Consider the following 19,798-nt stretch of genomic DNA (forward strand, 5'->3'; position numbering starts at 1 on the left):
CTGTTGGGGGGAAGGGATGAACTGGGAGTATGGGAACAGCAGATGCAAACTATTATATATAGAATGGATTAGCACAGGGAACTATATTCAATATCCTATGCCAAACTATAATGGAAAAGAATAGGAAAAAGTATATATATATATATGTACGTATGTATATATATGTGAAAGTGAAAGTGAAGACGCTCAATTGTGTCCGACTCTTTGTGACCCCATGGACTGTAGCCTGCCAGACTCCTCCACCCATGGGATTTTCCAGGCAAGAGTGGTGGAGTGGGTTGCCATTGCCTTCTCCAATATATACACACATACATAGATGAGTCACTTTGCTGTACAGAAGAAATTAACACAACACTGTAAATCAACTATACTTCAATTAAAATTTTTAAAGAATCATAAAACATAGACTGTAGCAATTTGTGAAGGAAACAGTATCTGCATTAACAAACTGAATACAGATGGAAGGACATGACTGAGCAACTGAGCAAGGAAGGCAGTCCTTCTGTGCAAACCTAGCACATAGCTAGAACTTGAACCTCAACTTGAAATTTCTATAACTGCCTTTCATCTTTTATTTTCCCCTTTATCATCCAGATGGTTGAAGGTCATTTCTGTTGCATTAGGGTCTGCTTAGAGTTTTAGACAGACATAGTCCCATCTCACGGTCTCAATGTATGGATGAATAAGATGTCTTAAAATAATCACACAGGTCAAGAAAATGAACCAGGAGCCAGCTAGCTCCTCCCCTGACTCAGGACATTTCTCCTAACTTCCCCTATCATACCAGAATAGTCCTTGCCAGCACCATTTTTTCCCCTGTTTTATATACCCTGCATGGTTTGATTTCATTTTGTTTCAGTGTCTTTACATGGCTTTCAGGGATACACAGCCTCAATATAAACACCATGAGGGGGTATGACCAGCTCAACAACTAAAATCTAGCAACATATTCTAGGAAAATGCAGTGTCTTAAATTTAGATAGCAGAGAAGACCAGTAGCCTGGCACCTCTTACTTTTTAGCCAGAATCCATCTTTTATTAACACACTATCAGTTCCTACCACTCCTGTTTCTTTTTTCCTGCCTCCTTATTGTATGTTTGCTGGTCACCTTTGTTGCATTAGTTATTTCACTGAAGCTGTGGGCAGCCTTAAGCCCCAATTCTCAACTATGGTTTTACATGATAATAGACTCTAGAAACATTTTCTATAAATAAGCAATGGGATAAATATTGGAGGTGGACAAGGAACCAGCAAAATCTCCCTTCTTAGCCATCTCCTCTCTCCTAACTTCCATCTTTCTTCCACTGACTCTCCCCTTTACCATCCATGTTTGTTGATCATTTATTTTGTGTTAATGTCTTTTGAGAGGTTTTAAGAAAGTCAGTCTCAGCTTTCCCACCTTGAAGGCTGTGATTCACCAGCCTAAGGAGGAGATCTAACCAGAGGTAATGAATGGGTGAAATGCTTTAAAATAATGGGATAATCTCTTGAATCCAAATGTTATTATTATAATCTTTCCATTTCTGTGTCTTTGGTTTCTATTTGCTTTGTCAGTAATTGAGAAAGATGTGTTAAATCTCCAGTTTGATTCTTAAAAGTAAATTTAGTACTATTGGTTTCAGTCATGTCCAACTCTTTGCGACCCCATGGACTATACAGTCTATGGAATTCTCCAGGCCAGAATACAGGAGTGGGTAGCCTTTCCCTTCTCCAGGGGATCTTTCCCAACCCAGGGATCAAACCCAGATCTCCCACATTGCAGGCAGATTCTTTAGCAACTGAGCTACAAGGAAAGCCCAAGAATACTGGAGTGGGTAACCTATCCCTTCTCCAGTGGATCTTCCTGACCTAGGAATCTACCAGGGTCTCCTGCATTGCAGGTGGATTCTTTATGAACTGAGCTATCAAAGAAGACCTTGGTTCTAAATATAATAATAATAATAATGGGATAGTAGGAGCAGGAGAGCTAGCCCCTGCCCCTCAGTCCATACTTCTCTCCTAACATCCATCTTCATACACTTACCCCCACTCTTTCACTGATTCCATTTTCCTTTTTGGATGTTGTATCATCACCTCTGCTGTGTGTCTTTACATTGGTTTGGGGGGATCTTCAGCCTGCCTTTAGTGTTACAAGTGTCATAACCATAAAAATCCAAAGATTATTATGGGATGCTGCAGTGCCTTCAAATGGGAGAGGAGGAGAAAGACCAGAATCCAACCAAAACTGCCCTTTAAACAGACCCTCACTCTGAATTGCCATCAGCCTTCTCTTTCTTTCCTCCTTTCCCCTCCTGTGTGTTAGATGTCAGCTCTGCTGCATTAGTGTATGTCTGAAGAGGCTATAGAAAGAATCAAGCTTTAATTTTTACAATCCTGTGAATTGTCAGTGGCATTTGAATCATGTAATTTAACAATAGTTGATACCAGAAGAAAATTCTTTAAAAAAAAAATGTGTTAGAAATAGATGGACAATCAACTCCTGCCTTTAGCCAGAACAGCTTTCTTTAAATCTCCTTCTCTACCATTTGCCTGATTTCTCTTTTTCCCTTTTGTGTCCTTGATAATTGTTGGTTAGCTCTGCTGCATTCGTGTTTTTTTCAGAGGGATTAGGGAAAATCCAGCCTTGATTATCTCAACCTTGAGAACTGTGACTCACTGCATCTAAATGCTGGGCACCGGGGCAACATTCAAGCTGTAGAATCTGATAAGAGATCACAAACAACCTGTACACAAATAGGACAGAGGCAGAGTTAGGACCAGGAGCCAGCCTGCTTTTGCCCTTTAGCAGTAAGATCTCTCCTTTCATCTTCCTAAAAATCTATTACCTCCTTTTTTTGTTTGTTTTTTATATTATTTTGTTTTATTTTTGGCCGCACTGTGTGGCTTGCGGGATCTTAGTTCCTTGGCCAGGGATCAAACCCGTGCCCCTTTGCAGTGGAAGCACAGAGTATTAACCACTGGACCACCAGGGGAAGTCCCTCTCCTTTCTTTTTCTACCACACTTCTCTCTCCATTTTGTCCATGGGGCTGTGTTAGGCTTTCTGCCCATGTGGATGGGTTTCAGCCCTCAGGGAAGTTGGCAAGAGCTAATGTTGTGGAGGTCTTGCCAGATGAACAAGCCATTTGAGGTGACCTTCCCCTGGGTTGATTGGTGCTGCTGAGGATGCATTCCAGGCTATTCCAGTCTGAGAAGTGCCAGAACATAATCCCAGCTATGTGTGTCATAAAACATGGGCTGACTGAGAAACTTCTAGGTCCTCAGTGAGATGGTTGCTGTGAGGTAGAAACATGAGTGCAGAGTGTTCTTATGGAGATACTTCCAAATTACAGTATGTTTAACAGGGAGGAAGACAGCCAAGGGGGAATACATGGGGCCCGTGTGGCAGAGCAGAGTAAGTGGAGGTGATCGGTGAGATAAATTTAAGTTGGACCCCTCTTTTTAGTGTCTCTGCTGAGAAAAAGATAGTGAGGTAAAATGTTTCTGGGGGGTGCTGTGGTGAGTAACAAGACTGAAGTGCTGGCTCTTGTGCCTTAAGGCAGATGTGAGATTCCTGGGATCCTTTCTCTCGCCCTTCCTGTTGTTAGTCCTGTGTCGCCATTTTAATATGCTATAGTATGAAGGAAATGGGAGTGTGAGGCTTATCCAAAGTATAAGTGGCACAGAAAATACTATTTCCTAGGGCAGACTATGGCCACTGACCCTGGGGACCAAGATGGTGGCAGAAGCTTTCTTCATCCTTTTCTTTCAAAGAAAGGGGCTCCCTCTTTCAGGCCAACACAAGAGCCCCCACCAGCAGACAGATGGACAGTTGCTCAATGCTCTTGTGTAATACTTTTTAACTGGCAAATATGGTTTGGTACAGCAAATGACTTAAAGCCATTTGTTGAAGTTTTGTCCTCGGCTCTCTATTTATATGTATGTTTAGGGGGTAAGAGTTGGGAGTTGGATAATAGTTAGGCTTAAGCCCCATCTGGAGCCTCTGTGAGCCTTTACACACAAGCAAGCCTTTCTGCTGATTGTTGTGCAAAGGGGAACAAATGGGAGAGATCATTGAGTCTTTGTTTATTTCAGGAAGGAGACCTTTGGGAGAAAACTCATCCTAACAAATTAATGTTCATTTTAAAAACATCTTATGATCATTGGAAAGGAGGAATAGTTCTCAGTGATGCAAACTCTTTGGCTCATATCCCACATATGAAAGGAAGAAGAATGGGGTGAAGAGTAATAACTGAAAACGCTGCTTCACTAAAATATTTTCTATGATTGCCTTGTTGCCCATACTAAAGAAACATAGAATTAAAAGAAGCAGGCATCAGAATGGTAACTAGAGAGGCATACAAGAGCAGGGCTTCTGGGTATTGGTTACATTCATGCGTTCAGGTTGTGAAAATTCATCAGCCTATACTTAAAGATGTGTGCAATTTTCAATATGATTATTAAACTTCAATGGAAACTTAGAATGCAAAAATAAAAGACAACTTTTGAGAACTAGTAGGGATTTAAGTAATATAGTGTATGCATTTATCAACCCATTGAGTGGTATATTTAAGATTTGTGCATTTTATTGGACATAAATTTTATCAAAAGAGAGAAAGAAAGGGGGATTTCCCTGGTGGTGCAGTGGTTAAGACTTTGCCTTCCAATACAGGGGATGCAGGTTCAGTCCTGATTGGGGAACAAAGATCTCACATGCGTTGGGCCCAAAAAACCAAAATGTAAAAAATGAAAGCAATATTGTAACAAATTCAATAAAGACTTTAAAAAGAAAGCCTTTATTTTTTTCAATTTTTTTAAATAAATTTATTTATTTTAATTGGAGGTTAATTACTTTACAATATTGTATTGGTTTTGCCACACATCAACATGAAACCTTTAAAAGAAAGAAGAAGCAGAAGAAGGAAGGAAAGGAAAGATGAAAACTTCAAGTGCTGAACTCTAGTTAATGACCTACATGCTGAAGTCTGTGGTATGAAGTATTCTAACATCTGAAACTTTCTTTGAAAAGCATCCAAAAAATGAAATGGACTGATGGATGGAGAGGAAAATGTTAATCGTGAAATCTGAAGTGACTACTTCATTTTCACTGTATAATTCTTTCAACTTTATTTTTGAAACAATTTTATATGTAAATGTTGGGGAGGAGAATCTAAAGGAAGGGGAAAGAATTCTTTAAATTTATTTATGAATATAAATATTGGCTCCAACCTACAGAGGACCTAAGGGCATCAAAAGCAACTAGCAAGATACAGTTATCCAGCAGAAATAGCAGGAACTCCTGGGAGAAGTGTCTCAGAAAATAGTAATGCCCAGTGGAACTGATGATACCCAGGTGAAGATGGCATGATAGGAACATGAAGATATTCCTTCAGGAGGCTTAGGTGGCAGAGACAACAGAGAGACACCAGAACAAAAGAAGAAGAAAATGGTGGCTGCTATGAAGTAGATGTCAAAGCTCATTCATGGACTCATATGAGACATACCCTGGGGGTTGTGCCATCACATACAACCAAGCTGTCAGTTTCACTCTTTGGCATTTTTGTAAACTACAAATGTTGAAATTACTCATCATTCAAATCTGAAAAGCAATCTGCTGTATTTGGCATGTTAGCTAGGGCCAACTTTTTAAACAGTTTCCAGTTATATGAATCATTGTATTTGTATTCATTGAAGAAATATTAAAATATATAGGTAAATGAAAGAAATAAAAACATTCACTTAAAATTGACTCTGATGTTTGTTCTTTCAGTCAGTACACCAAATAAAACAGGGGCACTAAAATGGAAGGATGTATATTTTCTCCATCATGCCTGTAGTTTCAGAGTGCCCTAAGAATTAGTCTGTATCAGGGGTTGTTTGTTTGTTGCAATTTTGGTTTTTGTTGAGATATAATTGACATGTAACCATGTGTCCAGGTTTTTTTTTTTTTAATTGCTAAAGAAGGATCTTGGGAAAGGAACTCTCATTTCTTCCTTAGCATTGTAACAGATACAATGAGTAAGAATGCATGACCTCTCACAATCACAATTCTCTCTCAATCTCTTTCTAGGGTTTTACTGATATTTTGCTAGAAAGAGTCATGCATGGGGGAGCCAACATTACAGGATTCCAGATTGTCAACAACGAAAACCCTATGGTTCAGCAGTTCATTCAGCGCTGGGTGAGGCTGGATGAAAGGGAATTTCCTGAAGCCAAGAATGCACCACTAAAGGTAATGTTCCACAGCATGTAGAAACCTTAGGCCAGCTTTCCAGAGCATCTTAGTATGGCCTTTGTATATTTATGGCTATCCAGTGATCAAGTGGTTGTCCCTCAGAAGTGTTTCAAGGATACTAAAACACAACTGCAGGTGATGCTCCTGCATTTGAAAACTAAATTCGCAAATAAAGAAGCTATTGAGAAGGAGTTCTTTTAAACCCAGTGTTTGAAAATGGTAACTTAATTTTTTAATGAATTTCATTTTTAATATGCTTATAACTTACAATTTAAAAAGAACCTAAATTGGACAAAGGGTAGGGGCAGTGGGAATAGGTAAGGAAAATTGATAGTCTGAAATGGAAAATTACATTTTACATTATTGATGTGATTGCTTTGTGTTAATAAGTTTCATGAATCTCAGAACACCCAAGTGAATTAGGTTCTAGTACAGAGTATGTGTTGCCCATGCGTATATTGAATGGAAATATTTTCCTGCCTACAAAAGTGTCTTTAAATAATTAGATTACCTAAGTTGCTCGTTTTCATGAAATCAAGATAAGAACATTAAAAGCAGAAAGTTATGCTTAAAGTGCACATTTTTCACTCGTGTTCCCCTATGGCTAGAAATCCTATTATTTTAAAATCAGGAATTAAAACAGATAAATGGGGGAAAGTTATTCGTGTTACACAAAGGATGTTTCCAATGAATTTTAAGTAACCCATTCCCTTAGTGCATTGATTTAAGCATGAAACAGACTTTAAATTCTTCCTTCCTGATACAGTGAACACATGTATGTACCATGACTGTGGGATCCTTGTGATCTAGATGAGGAATCAAAGTAGAGCCAAGGTTCAAGGCCCTTCCCTAAAAAAAGAAAGGGGAGAGGACATTTCCTGTCTTATGGTTTCGAGATGCTCATCCTCACATCTTTCCTCCCTGGAAAGAATACAATAAAGAGGAACAGTGGGCACATAGACAGGAAAGAGATACATTCTGAATCACCCATGCAGGACCACCCTGTGTGGGTCACATCAACATAATACAAGTGCGACCTTACCTGGTGCAATTGATATACTCTAGAAAAGTTGTAAGTTATACGTTAAACACCTTTTTAAAAAAATAAATTAAGCCATGCAGTAGTTAAGTGGTCCTCTGATTATAGTGATTACTTCATACATGCCAGATTTTTCCAGTGGCCTCATATGTTTCAGTAAATATGGCCACAATTCCTATGATGGATCGTTTGTAGTCAAATCTCTTTTTTAAGATGATGACTTTATTTTTTTATTGAGGTACGACTGACATGTGACATTGTATTAGTTTTAAGTGCACAACATAATTATTTGATATATGTATATATTGCAAAATGATCACCACAATAAGTTAACATTACCACCACAGCTACAGTTTTTTCTCATGATGAGAACTTTTAAAATCTATTCTCCTTGCAACTTTCAAAAATATTTACAAGGCAATATTATTAACTATAGTCACCATGATATGCGTTACAGTCCCAGAACTTATCAGTCTTATACCTGGAAGTTTATACCTTTTGACCATCTTCATTCATTTTTCCCTGTTCCCCAGCCCTCACCTCTGTTCTCTGTTTCTAATGAGTTCATTTTGGGGGAGGATGCACACATAAGTGAGATCATATAGTATTTGTCTTTCTCTGACTTATTCCACTTAGCATAATGCCCTCTGCCTATCAAAAATTGTAGGATTTCTTTCTTTTGATGGATTACTGAGTAATACTGCATTGTGTTCTGTGCACGCATGTATATGTTTACTGAAACATAGTTGACGTATGAGTATATATGTGTATGGTATGTCTCACTTTCTTTCCTTACCCATTCACCATTTGATGGTTTGATGGACACAGGTTTGTTACATGTGCTCACTGTTGTGAATACTGCTGCAGTGAACATGGGGGATGTGGATGTGTCTTTGAGACAGTGATTTTATTTCCTTCAGATATATGCCCAAGAGTGGACTTGCTAGATCATATGGCAGCTCTATTTTGAAGTTTTTGAGGAACCTCCATATTGTTTTCCACAGTGACTAGGCCAGTCTATGTTGCTGTCAGCAGCGCATGAGGGTTCCCTTCACATCCTCACCAGTACTTACTGTTGTCTCTTTGACAACAGCCATTTTCATAGGTATGAGGTAATATCTCCCTGTGGTTTTGATTTGCATTTCTTTAATGAGTCAAATCTTTTTATGGGCTAAATCTGCCCGTATATCTAGGTGAGCTGATACAAACATATTTTGATATAACTGCCAATCCACTGTTTTGCCATCCTTAGATTTAGCAGGCAATAGGTAGAAGGAAACAATTCATTTAGTCAATATTTTAGGGGTATCTACAATGTGTCAGACACTATATTAGGCACAAAAAAAATGGACAAGAGTAAAAGTCTGAAAAGGGTACTAAAGAGTCATTTATGCCTGTTTAGAAGCTGTAGAAGTTCTACAAAAGGAAAAGAAGACAGTCTCAGCTCTGGATTATCCGTTGGTAACTCATAATATGTATGATGCAAAATTATCAGAATTTACTGAGAAGAACTGTTCAGGCTTATAAGCAAAACCCTTCAAATAACTTAGGAAAATGGAATATTTCAATAGATGGTTACAACTTTCAGATTACTTTGACTTGCAGTACCCATTATGGAACCTTGCTCTACATCAGTCAGACAAAAAGTCTGCTTTAGAAAATGATGGACAATATATTTGATTAGGAAATAAAATTGTCTAGAAATTAAAATTCTGATGCTTAATTTAGTCTATATTTTATGAACATTTCCTTTGGGGGCTTTTTTTAGATACTCACACATTAGTAAGTAGAAGCCGAAAAAGTAGAAAATTAAATAGCTATTTTGGCATGGCTTGGAGAGGACTATAGAAAGATTGCTGACAATTTATGCAGTCAGCTGGAAAAAAAATCACTGCCATGTTGGCTGTATGTAGTGTGCAGATTGTTTTTTTCATGAAAGAACATATGTCCCTTGTTACTGTCATAATTGATTTAAGAAAAGTAACATGAGGAAAGTCAGAAAAGTAAGTTGATAGTTGTAAAGATGACAATGTATTCACTCACAATTGTATAGGGACATGCTATATAGAGAGACAATTCCCTCTAGGGCATTTTTAGTTTCATTTTTTAAAAAAATCAAGAGTTCTATATTCTACCAGTATTTATCACCCCTGCAAAACAGGGGCCAGCTTATTTTAATCATACTTTGTTGATTCAGTTAATGAAAAGGCATCCACCATGTCAACTGCAGATAATCAAATCCCTTGTGTTAAATGGCTGGCCTCATCCTTAGTAGAGCATATCAGTACAGTTTATCCAAGGAATAGACAGTAACTGTTCTTGAAACTGTTCTTGCTTGGAAAAGGTAGCATCATGAAGCATTGCCTATGAATTGTCAACATCAGATTTAAAACTCAATAACAATTGTAATTTTATACCATCGAAAACCAGCTTTAGATTTCGCTACCGTCCCCCCACCCCACCGCCTCCCCCAGGAAACAAAAACTGATTTATTGCTGGCCAGAAGTCCCAGTTCACCAGAAACATGGTCCAGACAGAAATGATTAATGTTTCCCTCCAAATTAATTTCAAGCTGTCTAACTTAGCTATTTCCATTTTCCCCTAAGTAAACACCAGATCTGAATTTTCTATTAGAAACAGCAATAACCCAACCTTGCTTTAGGATATGCTATTTCCTCTCCAATCTACATATGCCATCCTTTAACTTCCCACATATTTCACTCTCTATAAAGGACCTGGCCTTTTTAGTAGTCACTCACTCAATACAAAACACAGTATTGAGAACAAGAGAGCGATTCCCTTGAGCCATTGATCTCAATAATCCTAACCTGTGTGCACATGAGGTAAGCTGCATCATTCTAGAATGGATCAAAGTCAGGCTTTCCCAGAGAGATCCATTGATTCAAATAATTAAGAGGGTGAATTCATAGAACAAGAGTTGGAAATGAATGAAAATAAGGAACGAGGCAAATTTGGAGAGCCTCGTTTGTCATGATATCTTGTTTTCCATATGTCTATTTCAGTACACATCTGCACTGACGCACGATGCAATACTGGTCATAGCAGAAGCTTTCCGCTACTTGAGGAGGCAGCGAGTGGACGTGTCCCGGAGAGGCAGTGCTGGAGACTGCTTAGCAAACCCTGCTGTGCCCTGGAGTCAAGGAATTGATATTGAGCGAGCTCTGAAAATGGTAATGCCCACAATGGGTAATTGGGGTGGGAGTACCTTAAGTGAAAGTGAAAGTCATTGAGTTGTGTCCAACTCTTTGCAACCCTATGGACTATAGCCCACCAGGCTCCTCTTCCTTGGAATTCTCCAGGCCATGGAGTGGGTTGCCAGTCTCTTCTCCAGGGGATCTTCCCAACCCAGGGATCGAACCCAGGTCTCCTGCATTGCACATGGATTCTTTACCATCTGGGCCACCAGGGAAGCTGGGGGTACCTTGTAAAGACCCAAAAGGCCCTCAGTCCTGAGAAAAGACACCCTAAAAGGAAGAGGATCAGAGTCTATAGACTGTTCAAAGTATACATAAAGATAAGCATCTATATTTATTCATCAAAATCTAGGCCTCTAAAACTAGAAGGTTCTTCCTTGAAGCTTAAGAAATGGTATCAGTAAATTTATTGCAAATGAATATTTCGTTCTGTACTCTGGTGTGGAGAGTAAATCAAGCTCAATATCCTTGAAAGTTGCAGATTGAGCATGAAAATGGCTTTCCAAAAACTCAGACTTTCCAGAAAATGACATTACTTAGGGGGACTGGGGTATTCTCTAGGAACCTCCTAACTTCAAGGTAGACATTACTGGCATCCTGACTTATCAGCCAATTATTATCCTGGATGGACTGTGGAATAGAGCCAGTGTGATAGTGTTTCTATTGTCAAGAAGAACCTGTAATACTATATTCTACAAGGTGAGAGGCAGGAATACGATCCCTTTTTACGCCTACTTAAGAGACTTTTCCCCAATGCCTTAGAGAAAAATCCTAAAGAAAAGTACAAGGAATCAATGGCTAGACAGTCAAATAGGTCATTTGTTTTTAGTAGTTACTGGGTGGGAGAGCATTTCAGGCTTTGAGCAGTATCCTTTGAACAGATTCCATTATTCACACTAGGAGGAGCATCACCCATTCAGTGCAGCTCTCCAAGCAAAAGATCTTTCCTGAATATTTTGCGTTATGCTACATATGCCTGCTTGCATTAAAATGAGCCTTCAGCAGTACAAGACTCTCTTATTTCTCCTTCTTTAATTATCCTGATGTTTGGAATATCCAAATCAACAAAGAGATCAACAATGATAAGAGAATTCTGTGCACAACCCAGCAACGAAGAGCCTGTAATGGCCTCATAACATATATCATTTTGTGTAGTTGGCTCTCTTACTGCTGCCTTCAATTTGCCAAGTTGGAAGCATTCAATCAAAAAGGGTTAGTAGCCCCTGTGTGTCTCTCCAAGAAAGAGATATGACTCATTCTCCCATCATGCAGATTTTTATGTCATTATGTCAGTTCCCTAACAAATGCCCTGAATGTAGTTTTATGGAGGTAGCACTGCACAATTTTTGAAGAGCAGTTAATTAAATTCAACCTTCATAGCTGTTACAAGATTTGTATTGTCAGGTGAAACATAATGATGAGTGAAATATAAAACTCCCTTGGAGTGAATCAAAAGGAGTTTTCATCAACAAAAACCTCAAGGGGCAAGTGCCAGCATCTCCAATTGACTCCCTATTCATGACACAAATGACTCTCTTCCCCCAATACAAAACTAGCTACCAGAATGAAGGATGAAAAATGAATTTGGCAAGACAAAAATTAGATTGATCATATTATGGCACAAATTGTTTCTGGATGTCTGACTCACTGATAAAGCTCAAGCTGTAAGCCAGGTAAGTAACCTTCCTCCCCAAGCCCTCATGATCAGACACTCAACAGGAAGGATGTTTTTCCTCTTTCTATAGGCCAGCCTATGGCTTCAGAGGGGCTGGAGAGTATCAGCTTCTTCCCAAAGTACCTGTTACCTTGTGACAAATGATTGGTTTTCAGAGGAATACTAGAGAGGATGGCCTAAAGCACTAAAGACTTGACCATACTAAAAGAAATTTCCATTTTATTTAAGTTAATTAAAAGTGAGAATGCATGATGAAAAAGCATCCCTCATTGTGACTAGCACATAGTTGTTACTCAATCAATCATTCTCTTCCTTCAAAGAAATCTGGCAAACAAAATCATTGCCTGATAGAGGCTCCGAAGGGGCCTGTTCTAATGAATAAATAATCACACCATTCATTTAACAAATATTTACTGAGTACCAACAACTATGTATCAGGCTCCAAGTTAATATGCAAACATGAAATAATATGAGGGAACTCATATTTAAATTGCTAATATGTAAAGAAGTGCTTTTGAAAACCTTACAGCCACTTGCAGATCGGGTAATGATTATCCTTACAGTCTACCAACAGTGCAAAGATTAGCCTCAGCGTGATCTACTGAAATATGTCACAATTCTAAGTCATTGAAAATTGTCCACTGGTTCAGTAAGCATTTATTGAACCTCTGCTTTATCCCAGGCTCTGGATTCGTTGCCAAGAACACAGAAAAAGAATCCCTTTCCATCTTTAGATGCTCCCAGTCTAGCAGGGGAGGCGGAAATACATAGATGATTTAAATGTTATGGTGAAGTTCCACATGGAGTGCTAAGGGAACCCAGAGGAGAAGCACCTAATATAGCCTGAGGTGCAGGGTGGAGAGGATTGGGAAACTGTCACTGACATTCATAGCCTTAAAAATAGACTTCTCTCAGAGTGGTAGTCCAATTTGACTTGTGCTCACCAAAAGTTCTAATCAGTCTAGGCTGTTGTCCAATTTGCAGATCATGCTCAGATAGGCTGAATCTTTAGAAATATACAATTCTTAATGAGACTGGAAGCCTTTGCTATTTTCAGCAATGAAGGATTTCCTTGATACGTTCCTCTGCCAGTGTCTCTACCCTACCTATCTCCTCTCCCAGAGTTCAATGCTCAAAATAGAGTGTAAAGAACCCTTCATGCATCACAGACCCATCCCTCGTGCATACATCAGACCCATCCCTCAACAAAGAATCTTTTCTTTAACCAGAAGCATGATGTCACCTTCTCTGCAAGCCTAAGCTGACAGTAGTGCTTAGGTTTGTTGGGTCAGTAGGACAATTGCCTTATCTTCAGGAAGTCACATGGGGGCATTTCTCCTTCAACAGATATTCCAAGGTCTCCTATAGGTGGTGAACAAGGCCCCTCCCTTTAAAAGGATGCTCACTACTATTTGCCGTCGATTTTCTCTTCTGCCGCACAAGCCTATTACCACTTCTGACCTGCTTAACAAACAGCTTGTCAGTTTGCTACAAGTGATGAAAAATATTCCATCCTTTCATCATGGGAGAATAAGACAGATTCTTTTTCTCTGAAGCAAATTCCTTGACCCATACTCACCAGATGAGTAATTCAAGTGGGTAACAATAATGCCATATTTAGAGGTCTTTCATCCAGTGTCCTTGAACTGTAAAACATAGGTAAGGAAATATCTCCACCCATTAGAGGCAGCCTCTTATTAGTTCATAATATGGGACCCGGACCAAGGAAAAATCATGCTATCCACGCCTCTGTATTTGGCATCCCAACCAGATGTTCAGGCTATTCCAGCACCTCTGTTTTCTGTAGCATTCAATACTCCTGATTCCCTTAACTTAACAAATTTTATCAGTCTACAGATTATCCCTCCATGACCTAGCTCTCCATACCTGTCTGTAGCTAGGAGTAGGTTAAATAAGAGGGAAAACTCAGTCCTGTTACAATGGTAGCTGGTAAATGTGCAAACCCCTCAAGAATTAGAAACAAAACTCATTTTGATTAATAATAATTATTATTATTAATAGAGCTAACATGTATTGCAATGCTCAGCACATGCCAGACACTGATCTAAACATGACATATGGATAGCTCATTTAACCTCCCAACAACTCAGTGGGATAGGTACCATGAGGCTTTCCCATTTTACAGATTAGTACACTGAAGTTCAAAAGCATTAAGGAACATCCCCAAGGTCATACAGTTAGTAAGTGATGAAGTTATGGTATGAATCCAGGAACTTCAGAGCCCGTGTGACTGAAATCAGTTTATGTTCAGACACCGAGAATACTAAGATAAGACAGTCACAGTCCCCAAGGAACTCACAGTCCAGAGGGACACATTATCCTAGTTAAGAAAACTCTTTGGGATACTCTTTTCAGAAAAGACTGATGGTAGAAATTTCAAGTCCTTGAAAAAGTAGTAGCAGGGCCCTTACTGTATCATATAAGAAACTGCTTGTCAAAAGAAAAAAATCAGTATCATATATTAACATATATATGTGGAATCAAGAAAAATGATTTGGATATCTTATTTGTGAAGCAGAAATAAAGACACAGATGTAGAGAACAAATATATGGAGACCAAGGGGGAAAGGAGTGATGGTGGGGTGAATTAGGAGATTGGGATTGACATATATATACTATTGACACTATGTATAAGATAGATACCAAATGAGAACCTACTGTATGGCACAGGGACCTCTACTCAACGATCTGTGGTCAGCTATATGGGAAGGAAATGCAGAAAGAGGGGATATATGTGGATAACTGACTCACTTCGCTGTACAGCAGAAACTTACACAACATTGTAAGGCAACTATACTCTAATAAAAAAGAAACTGCCTGTTACACCACTAAGAGTTTCATTAAAAGCCATACTTACAAAATACTGGGGAGAAAATGAAGATCTGTGCAGACTTGATCTGGTGGATATAGCTCATTGGCTCAAGATAAATGTTCTCGAATATTCCAAGATCTGTCCATAGACCTCATTGCGAAGAACTTAGAAGGCAATATTGTGGTGCTATTTAAAATTTTTACATTTTCCCCTTTCTACCAGGTGCAAGTACAAGGAATGACTGGAAACATACAATTTGACACTTATGGACGGAGGACAAATTATACCATCGATGTGTATGAAATGAAAGTCACTGGCTCTCGGAAGGTAAGTAACCCAAACAGATATCCCAGTGAAAAATCTCTCAGAAAGTGATAGCCCTTAGATGCAGGAAAATACGTGTTAGGAAACACACCCAGAGCAAATTCCCACACATCCTGTTTGCCTTTCCATTCAGTGAATAGTGTAGCTACAATGCAGAGCTGTCTTCTAATCAAAGTGTTCCATCTACACATTATAAAAGGACTATTTCCCTCTGAGGCTGGTTCTTTAAAAGCGGTAGACTCAAGAGTTATTCACAGCTTCCTACAATACAGGAAGGAATTACAAATTTTTTAGCATGTTATTTAAACCAGGGGTCCCCAACCTCCAGGATCTCATGTCTGATGATCGGAGGGGGAGCTGATGTAATAATACTAGAAATAAAGTGCAGAATAAATGCAATGCACTCGAATCATCCCTAAACCATCCCCCCTCCCCCTGCTCCATGGAAAAATTGTCTTTCATGAAACCAGTCTCTGGTACCAAAAAGGTTGGGGACCGCTACTTTAAACAGAAGCTGCCAAGATACACATGATTGTAGCAAAAGAATTAGAAAGTAGGTAATCTCTCCATTTTGCCAACTCACCTACCAAAAGGACTCTGGACAAAGTACCTTTCTCTACATCGAAATTTCATAACCACTTTGCTTCTGTCATACTAATAGTCCCAAGGTGGGAATTTAGTAGTCACTTGATAAAACCTTAGAATATAAAATATCTTGTACCACTTCTACAGGATACTCCACTGGTGGTTTCTCACCCCACCCCATCCCCCACACTCCAGATTTCCTTCAGTCCTAAGGAAAGGATTCTTCTGCTATCTGAGTTTAAAGAATCAAAAAGCCTGATCATTCTACAGTAGGCTAACTTACTTTACCAAATATCAGTAAAAGCAAAGCAGGGATGGGAAGTCCCAGGCTGAAGGAACTAGCACACTTGTGTGCGTGTCAGTGTTGTGGTCCTGGTAGGGGTGGCAAGACAAAGGGAGAGAGGACCTCAATCCTTGGAAAGCTCGAGCCACTAAAAAAAACTTTCATTCCACAAGAGCACTTGAATTTCAGGCAGCACTTTCTGAGTGAAAAATAGGCAACCAGGTCAAATGTCTGCTCTTTGCAGGCTGGCTACTGGAATGAGTACGAAAGGTTTGTGCCTTTCTCGGATCAGCAGATCAGCAATGACAGTGCATCTGCAGAGAACCGGACCATAGTCGTCACTACCATTCTGGTAAGTATAGAGCACTAGGTGGGCTTTCTGTACAGCAAGACTTCTGTTTTCTGAAAAGCAGTATTCGGCCAGGAGGAAAGACCTCAAGTTCAAACAGTGGAAACTTTCAACATGTCAACTTAGGAACCTTTTGAAATATCTTGCCATGATGATGAAAGAATGTCATTTTTAAAAAGACAAAGAATAGGGAATTTGCAACACGCTTAGATGTCATTATTCTCTTAAACAAGGGCTTCCTAGGTGGCTCGGTGGTAAAGAATCTGCCTGCCAATGCAGGGCACTCGAGTTTGATTCCTGAGTTGGGAAGATCCCCTGGAGAAGGAAATGGCAACCCACTCCAGTATTCTTTCCTGGGAAATCCGATGGACAGAGGAACCTGGTGGGCTACAGTCCATAGAGTCGCAAAGAGTCAGATATACCTTAGCAACTAAACAATAATAATCCTCTCAAACACCCTATACCATGGGCTGATGCTTCATCTAGGCCTGAAATGGAATACTTCATTGTAGGGGAGACAAAAGGAAAGAGTAGTTCAGAGCTCTAGTATTAGGCTTGTCACTAACCTGAGTTTAACGGTACCAATCGCAACTTCTCTGAGCCTCAAGTTGTTTTATTTTTTAACTTGTGGAATAGGCATAATAATAGCCTCCTATTCATGTCATAAGATGTTTCAAGGCAATATTCACCGTGTAAAGCTTTTCTGAAAAACTTAAAGCACTACTGAGATATGAAATAATATTTTCATTTATTTTGAAATGTTTTTCTAAAAATGTTTCATATCTGAATGAAGTCCAAACCCAGATTAAAAATGACTGTTCCACTAGGTCTGAAATTGTGATTAACTGAGTGGAGATTCAGCGAAAGTTTACCTTTCATTTAAACATACAAATCAAATACTCACTTTGGGCTAGGTACTGTACTAGGCCCTGAGGATATAAAAATGAATAAGCTATAGACCCTGACCTCACAAAGATCACAGTGCTTCCCTAGGGCTTACCAGAGCTGGCTGCAGTTCTGACATGGTAAATTCCAAGAAATCAAAGACAGTTCACCTTCATGTAACTGTGGGAAATACCTCTGTCCAATTTGACCAAATCAAAGACTCTCTAGGTGGAGACTGATTCTTCTCTCAAACCCTCAAAAAGGACTTAAATCCTTCTCTACTCCTTTAAATCATTGCTTAAGGACTCCAAGGAATATGTGCCCCCATGAACAGTCGATCGAGGCTCTTCTGCTTATTAAGCAAACATTTTTAAAAGCTCTCTTAATACACCAAACCTCAATAGCCACAGGGAAACAAAACTTTATTATTACATTTATTATCTCTTAGAAAAATGTATAGGAATAACCTATTGATCTTTCTTCTGGTCCCAAAGGAATCACCGTATGTAATGTATAAGAAGAACCATGAGCAACTGGAAGGAAATGAGCGATATGAAGGCTATTGTGTAGATTTAGCCTATGAAATAGCCAAACATGTAAGGATCAAATACAAATTGTCCATTGTTGGTGACGGGAAATACGGTGCAAGGGATCCAGAGACTAAGATATGGAATGGCATGGTTGGGGAACTTGTCTATGGGGTAAGTTTTTTCCACTTTGGTTTCATTTACTTCTATGCCTTCCAACTAACCAAGATAGATGAAACTTAATTTTTAAGTACAATGCTTATCCAATTGTATCATCTTCATATGGCCTGTACACAAAACATTTCATTCTACAGTTGAATTCTGTAAAGGTAGCTTGTCAATAGCATCCTTTGGGCGACAGGTTTATTTTACTAAAAGGGAAGAGGAATTGGGGAACTTTATCTGGCAATATTAAGTACTGCCTTCCCTCTACTGAAAATCTGTTCCTTGTGTGTTTCCTGTATCCGGCAGCAGACTCACCACCCACTTAGTTGCCTACACAAGCAGATCATCTTTCCTCATTACTCCCCTCATATCCAGCCAGTCACCATGTCCTTTCTTTTCTACTCTTCTGGCTCTCAAATCCAGATACACTTCCCAGTCCTATCATCATCATCTTAGTTATGGTTCTTACAATTTGACAGTCTTTACTTGGCTTGCCTGTCTCTGCTCTTACCCTAGCCAATCACATCTGCATTATTATGACTTCTCACTTTAGAAATCAGGAGAAAATTGAAATTCCTTAGCATGGCAAAGAAGGCACTTTGTCTTCTGGCCCCCACCTACCTCTCTGGCTTCATCTGGTCCTCTTCCTCCTTCACACTCAATCTTCCAGCTATAGCAAACTATGCATTGCTCCCTGAAGGCAGGCCTGGGAGTACCTTCACCTCTCTTCAGCTGGCTACTGCCACTTCCAGTTCTTCCGAATTCAGAGATGTCAGCTCTTTCAGGAAGCCTTCCCTAATCCCACTTACCCATCTGCAGTGTTGTTAGCTGCCCCTGCTTTTTGCTTCTTTATAGTACTGGGCTTCCCAGGTGACGCTAGTGGTAAAGAACCAGCCTGCTAATGCAGGAGACAGTAGAGACGGGAGTTTGATTCCTGGGTTGGGAAGATCCCCTGGAGGAGGGCATGGCAACCCACTCCAGTATTCTTGCCTGGAGAATCCCATAGATGGAGGAGCCTGGCAGGCTATACAGTTCATAGGGTCACAAAGAGTCAGACACGACCGAAGCGATTTAGAACACGTAGAACATTTGAATCTGTATTATGAGTTCAGCTGTCCCAACTAGACTATGAACTCCTTGAGGACAGAAGCTATATCTGGTTCATTTCAATATCCCATGGCCTGACACATAATGGAAGTCCAATGAATATGTTATGAATGAATTCATGAATGAACAAAATGGCTCTGGCAAGGGCTTGCCCATGGGTGAAGTACAGAAGAATTATACTGTTAGGGCTTTTTAAAGGAGGTGCAGTAGTATTTTCAGAGTTTCTCAGGGGCTTAACTTGAAAAGGTCTCTGATTGGGAATGACAGATCTTGGGCCACGCATTGAGGCACATGGAAGCAAGTGAAACTGGGCATAAGAACCACCCACTACTAAGCCAAGTGCTGCCAGAGGTTTAGTTCTAATAGACAGTTATTACTTGCAATGACCAGTCCCTGTCTAGACAACAGGTTAGGGCAAGCAGAGGAATTTAGGGGTAGACATTTGAGAAGAATCTGGCAAGAAGCAAATGTCCAAGTGAGCTATTGAACTGAGGTTCAGGATAAGGACTCCAGCACTAGAGACAGAAATCAGCAACAATAATAAGGTGTAGCTCTCCAATTGGAAGATAGTACTGGGGTCACTAAATAAGTTTTTGGA

At 39.5% G+C, this 19,798-nt stretch overlaps 1 protein-coding gene across 1 annotated transcript in view; it reads left to right on the forward strand.

Annotated features, from left to right (window-relative positions):
- Window positions 1–19,798, forward strand: part of GRIA3 (glutamate ionotropic receptor AMPA type subunit 3) — a 301,196-nt gene that overhangs the window by 268,238 nt on the left and 13,160 nt on the right. The window contains exons 6-10 of the mRNA XM_018044259.1: window positions 6,049–6,210; window positions 10,276–10,443; window positions 15,198–15,302; window positions 16,412–16,519; window positions 17,896–18,102. Coding sequence (XP_017899748.1) covers window positions 6,049–6,210; window positions 10,276–10,443; window positions 15,198–15,302; window positions 16,412–16,519; window positions 17,896–18,102 — 750 coding nt within the window. The remainder of the gene's footprint in view (window positions 1–6,048; window positions 6,211–10,275; window positions 10,444–15,197; window positions 15,303–16,411; window positions 16,520–17,895; window positions 18,103–19,798) is intronic.

This window comes from Capra hircus, assembly GCF_001704415.2.
Source record: "Capra hircus breed San Clemente chromosome X unlocalized genomic scaffold, ASM170441v1, whole genome shotgun sequence".
Taxonomy (NCBI): domain Eukaryota; kingdom Metazoa; phylum Chordata; class Mammalia; order Artiodactyla; family Bovidae; genus Capra; species Capra hircus.